This window comes from Zingiber officinale, chromosome 6A, assembly GCF_018446385.1.
Source record: "Zingiber officinale cultivar Zhangliang chromosome 6A, Zo_v1.1, whole genome shotgun sequence".
Lineage (NCBI taxonomy): Eukaryota > Viridiplantae > Streptophyta > Magnoliopsida > Zingiberales > Zingiberaceae > Zingiber > Zingiber officinale.
In genome coordinates this window covers 28,566,803-28,572,802 of record NC_055997.1, presented here as the reverse complement: position 1 = coordinate 28,572,802, position 6,000 = coordinate 28,566,803, and the positions used below count along the sequence as shown (strand labels likewise).

At 35.7% G+C, this 6,000-nt stretch overlaps 1 protein-coding gene across 1 annotated transcript; it reads left to right on the top strand.

The window, feature by feature from the left end:
- The first annotated feature begins 223 nt into the window (after window positions 1–223).
- LOC121996199 (serine carboxypeptidase II-2-like) lies at window positions 224–5,272 on the top strand. Its single transcript, XM_042550064.1, has 10 exons — window positions 224–614; window positions 2,200–2,307; window positions 2,486–2,581; window positions 2,655–2,747; window positions 2,863–2,948; window positions 3,059–3,325; window positions 3,491–3,624; window positions 4,327–4,422; window positions 4,562–4,667; window positions 4,813–5,272. Exons 1-10 carry the CDS (start codon window positions 239–241, stop codon window positions 4,975–4,977), a joined length of 1,527 nt encoding a protein of 508 aa, XP_042405998.1. The 5' UTR covers window positions 224–238; the 3' UTR covers window positions 4,978–5,272.
- The last annotated feature ends 728 nt before the right edge of the window (window positions 5,273–6,000 follow it).

Genomic DNA, 6,000 nt, shown 5'->3' with positions numbered 1-6,000 from the left:
TTGATCACTAATATAATGTTCTATCCACCTCCTTTAGCTATCTTAAATTCTACACCAAGTCACTGCCACTGCGGGACGAGACGCATTCTGCAGCAGCCACTCGCATTTTTCCAATTGATTAGGACATATAAAATTACAAGTCCATTGTAAGTGGAATTCTTTATTCTATAAAAATGTTTTTAATTACATAACGAATCTACGCGTTGGAAACGAGACGATTTCCTACCCATTTGGATAGATGAAGGCCATTAAAAATTGGAAAATAAGGAAAATTCCATTTTTAAAAGGACCCTGGCCATTACTCCGAGTCCCCAACCAGGGGAAGAAAGAGGGGCTTGATCGTGGGAGGATGGTCACAGAAAGTCGCCGCCTAGCTGTCCTCTACCTTCTCTTTTTCGCCGCCTTCCCCAGCGATGTCACCGCAGCGTCAGCGTTCGAGCGGCAGCTCCAGAGCCGGGTGACCGCGCTTCCTGGTCAATCGTTCAACGTCAGCTTCGCCCACTACTCCGGCTATGTCACTGTCAATAAGGAGGCCGGTCGGGCTCTCTTTTACTGGTTCTTTGAGGCCACCGAGGATCCCGCCTCCAAGCCTCTCGTTCTTTGGCTCAACGGAGGTCTGCCTCTCGGAACCCTTCCTCGTTATCTGACTTTTTTTTTTTAATTAAATAGATTTGGTTGCGAGCAATTATTGGAAAAAATAGTTTTTCCCCCCTGTTTCTTATATCTGGACACGGGTTTGTTATGCTAGTGACGTATCAAAAGAGATTGGATTTCGATCTCGTTTGAGTTTTTGTTTCCTCCCTTATTCACAATTTGGTTTAAAGTTTCCTTCTTGCATCGAGCAGTTCCTTTTCTGATATATTTGAAGGGTGTGTGCGATTATTGATGTATCATCAAAGATGGGATTGTTGCTAACGGTTTGTTTCATTTCGCTGCTAAACAATATTTGCAGTGGTTGGCCATGTCCTGTTTTCGGCCAGTAATGCTTTTGGTTGGTTGTATCAAGTAAGAAATTGATATAATCTAGGATTTTTTTTTTGATGGTTTTCCAGTTCTATTTAAACACAAGTTGGACCTCTGTGAACGTTTGTGTTGGTTGTGGGTTTGATTCGAGTTGTTTGAACCTTAATTCAAGTAGAATCAAACTATAGCTCGAAATGGCTTAAAATTTGAGTTCATTTCAAGTTATTCAAACCTTAATTTTAGCATATTTAATCTAAAATTGTGTAAAAAAAAATAAAGTTTGGTTCGATTTCGGCTCATGACCGACTCGTGAACAATTGAACAAAATATTATGGATTCTAATTTGGCTTGAAAAATTATTGAACATGTTCAAGCCCAACTTGAATTTGATAATTTCGAATACAAATCAAATATTTTTCTAGTCAGCTCAAAAAACTTGCGAGCAAATTCGATTCATTTGCACCTCATTTGCGCCCCTATTCACAAGTCCTTAACTTGTATAAATTATAAGATGGAATACAACGAAAATGTTCATGAGAATCCTATATAAAAGGTACATAGTGTCAATGATTAACACAACAGAGCAAAGTATAACAATCCAAAATATCTCTAGAACAACTACAAACCTATCATGGACAATGTTGTGTCAAAATTTAAGGATTTGATTATTTGAATGGAAGATATAAGGGAGAGGAAGAAAAGGCACAACAATATATATGGAGCTCCATCATTTATGTACATCTTTTTGTCACTTGCTCTCCTCTCCCTCATATCTTCCATCCAAGCTATTGGACCTCAAAGGTTTCCTGGTAGTGATTAAGTGGAACAGATGGCCACAATTACCTAATAACAATGTTACTGATGAGGAAGCCTGTTCTAGGTGAAGGAGTTGGTTTGATAAACTTTTTGATAGCTCAAGTTAATCATATCCAGGTTGGTGGCAAATTCCAGCAACATTGATCACTCTTGGTTAGAAGGCAGAATATTTTCTTTGTTTTACCCAAGTCATATTTTTCAGGAAGTCCTGCCCATAGTGGTCTGGATTTGTTTGGATCTTTACTTTTATATTACCTCGCACCAAAGTTGAGTTATTTTGTGTGTTTTTCATAAAATATATATTAAGTAAATATAGTTGTTAAACCTGTGTCTGTTATTAATGATTTGGTGATTACACATATGCAAAAAATCACCTTTTGTGCTTTGCTTTAACCCTCGGAAATTGTTGGCACTTTGTAGGACCTGGTTGTTCTTCTATTGCATATGGATTAGCTGAGGAGTTGGGACCTTTTCATGTCAAAGCAGATGGGAAAAGTCTTTATCCCAACCCTTATTCTTGGAATCAAGGTGGACTTTTTTTTTAAATTTTATTTTGCATATTTTCTTGTTCATGTATTGTATTACCAAACTGAATTGTGTTTTCATATTTGTTAGCATGGTTGAATTTGATAAGTAAAAAATGTAAAATCCAGCATGATAAAATCAACAACTTTATATGATATGATTGTCTCTGGATATTTTGCAGTGGCAAATATCTTGTTTTTGGATTCTCCTGTTGGTGTTGGCTTTTCCTATGCAAACAATTCTCAGGATGTGGTGACGAATGGAGATAAAAGGACAGGTATTTTATCTTCAAAACTTTACTTAGTTATAAACTTATTGAAATTTGACTCTTTAATTTCTCTTTCTTGCAGCGCAAGATTCGTTAGCATTCTTGAAGAATTGGTTCAAGCTCTTTCCTCAATACCGTGGAAGGGAATTTTACCTAACTGGGGAGAGTTATGCAGGTTTGGAAACAAAAAAAGAAGTGTCTCCCTTTTCTTCTCTTGTTAATGCTTTGTTCAATATATTGAGTCAATTTCTTGTATCTATTTATTGAAATAGTTTCATATTCTTTAAAAGGACATTATGTACCTCAGTTGGCTCAAGCTATCGTAAGGTCACAAAAGTTGACAGGAGAAAAGTCAATAAACCTAAAGGGATACATGGTACAAATTTTGATATAGATAGTGCTGCTGTTGTTTTGTGTAGATATTTGTGACATTAGAATTTTTCATAGAGTGAATTATAACCCTAGATTTGGGTTAAAAATGTTCAGGTGGGAAATGCTCTGACTGATGATTATCATGACCATTATGGAGTATTTCATTTCATGTGGACAGCTGGCTTGATTTCAGATCAAACATACAAGTTGTTAAACATTTTCTGTGACTTCCAATCATTTGTACACACATCATCTGCATGTGAAAGGATCCTTGACATTGCCGACAAGGAACTTGGGAATATTGATCCATACAGTATTTTTACTCCTTCCTGTACTGCTAATGTCACCTTATCAAGGAATAAGTTACTGAAAAGAAGGCATGTAAGTGTTTTAAACCCAGATTGATAGGCTATTTGCATAACAGCTTTGCAGTTTGATATGAAAGGAAACCTTTTATTGGATGGATCATGCATGTCCTCTAAGTTTGTCATAGTAGAAATGAATTTATGATTTATGAATCTCATACCAGTTGCCTTGTTTTGACAGTCATTGGGGATAATAGGTGAAAAATATGACCCATGCACTGAGAAGCATTCTACAGTTTACTTTAATCTGCCAGAGGTTCAAAAGGCTCTCCATGTCAATCCAGCATATGCTCCAAAGAAGTGGGAAACTTGCAGGTGAATATCTTTTTGTAAACTTCAAATGGATTTTGTGAATAATCTGCATTTCAGATTAGGACATCTCTTGTTAGTTCAATTATTGTTCTGAAACTGATGCTTATTCTAGACATGTTAGATTGTGGAACCTAAAAGAGAAGGGGAGGGAGAGGTAGCTTGTTTGGATTGCCCTATCATATGCAATTTATATCCCTCCCAATTGATTAAGATGGGGAAGGAACCATTTAGGCTGGTTTATTTGGATTGAGTACTAGGAGAGTAACAGGTGGAAAGTGCACATAATTGGACAAGAGTGATCAATGATCAGGGATCTTTTCGCTCTTCCTTAACTCCCCTCCATCATTCTACTCAATTGAAGGAAAATGAGTTTAGTTTCTTCCCTTCCCTTTAAAGGGGTGGTCGCAAAACATGGATATTATAGTCAATCCAAAATAAATAAATTCCTTACCCTCTGTTGGTTGCTTATAATGATCTTGCTGATGGGAAATTTGTTAAAAGGAACTGAGTTTTATGAAATGTTTTGAGGTGTCCATTTATATGCATTATATCAATGTACCAAAATTATTATGCATTTAACGTTCTGAAGGATCAGTCGGTTAAGGATTAGTGCTAATAAAAAGTCTGGGGTTTCAGCCTTGTGGACAATTTTGTACAATTATATATGTAGACTGAATTCTGCTTCATTCTTCTCTAATAACGCAGTGATGCTGTGAATGAAAATTGGAAGGACTCTGAAAGCTCTGTGTTGCATATTTATCATGAGCTTATTAGCCAAGGACTTCGCATCTGGATCTTCAGGTGACTCTTTTATCGAGTTATGATCGTACAGTTGGGTACGAGTGTTTTTACTATCTAAAAGAACTCTCATATATTAGCATATATTAATCATGCGGCAATGCATTACTCATTACTTGTGGATTTCTTTTCTTTTTTTCAGTGGGGATACAGATGCAGTAATTCCAGTAGCATCAACGAGGTACAATGTCAATGCTCTTAAGCTTCCCACAGTGACACCGTGGCATGCATGGTATGACGATGGTCAGGTATGTAACTGTATTGAGCATTCTTCCTATGGCTCTTAACTCATCATACCTGGCTATCAATAATAGGTTGATAGTGAACTAATTATATGTAACATGCTCGTGTTAACTTTTTCTTCTGCATCAATAATCCATGGCGATGGAGCAGGTAGGTGGATGGACTCAAGCATACAAAGGCCTCACGTTTGTAACTGTTAGGGGAGCAGGCCATGAGGTTCCCCTACATCAACCAAAACTAGCTCTAGTTCTTTTCAAGTCATTCCTGTCAGGAAGGCCGATGCCTACTTTAACTGAGCTCAACGTCCCAATGTAGCTCGATCGACTCGAGTCATAAGTTGTGATCGAGTTTTGCAGTTCCTAAAGAGACAGTGTGGAGGCAAAAGAAGGTTACTTGCACGATTGGGTCACTATTTACCGAATCCATAGTATTATTCAGGAGGAAGGAGCTATACTTATATTCATTCTCCTCCTTCACATATGTTTGTTGCGCATGTGATGGAAAATGCCGTTAGGTGAGAATGGCAAGCAAATAATGTTCATTAACGAAACTGAAAACTAAGTTATTTTGACAGAAAGTTTAAGTTTCATCAGTGAGGAGTTATTAAATACATCGCATATTATTCTACATTATCATATGCTATTTATAAACAACATAGCTGCTATTGCACAGTGTGTCACCTTGTAGAAATTAAAGACAGTTCTAATCATAAGCAGGCCGCTCTGACTTTTGGCAGTCGGGCGAAAAGAGAAAAATAATTTGTTAGTAAAAAAATTTACTAACATTTGAATATAGTTTAATAAAAAAATTTAAAAATTAATATGTTTTATTTAAAATATGATAAATTTCATATAAAATTTATTTCTCAAGATTCTTCAAAAAAATATAACATTTTGTATCCTAAATGTCTCCAAAAAAAAAATGTAATACTTACAAATAAAAAAATATGAAATAATTATTGAAAAAAATCTATATCTTCTAGCATTTTGAGAAGTAAAATCATTAATAAAGTTTTCAAAATCAAAATTTTCTAACACCTTATTTTGGATACATAAAATTATTAAATCATTTACATTCAAATCATTATTATCATTTCCTCTCAATTCTTCCTGCTCATTCGTTGCATGATTATGATCATCATTTTCTCTTAATTCTTCCCTCTCATTGATTGCATGATTACTTAATTCTTCTTGATTACTCGATTGCTGCTCATTTGTTACATGATCATTTAGTTCTTCTTGACTTTCTTTTTGCAATTCATAAATTAAATTTTCATTGCTAGCTTTAAAAAATTTACGAAGAACACCTTTGTGAGTTTTAATAATCTGTTCCACTCTT

Bases quoted from the DNA above. Each gene is read 5' to 3' on its own strand.
- LOC121996199 (XM_042550064.1), top strand. From the start codon at position 239: ATGAAGGCCATTAAAAATTGGAAAATAAGGAAAATTCCATTTTTAAAA. The intron at 2,748-2,862 runs GTTTGGAAACAA...ATTCTTTAAAAG, and splicing joins AACTGGGGAGAGTTATGCAG to GACATTATGTACCTCAGTTG. The intron at 3,326-3,490 runs GTAAGTGTTTTA...TTGTTTTGACAG, and splicing joins AGTTACTGAAAAGAAGGCAT to TCATTGGGGATAATAGGTGA.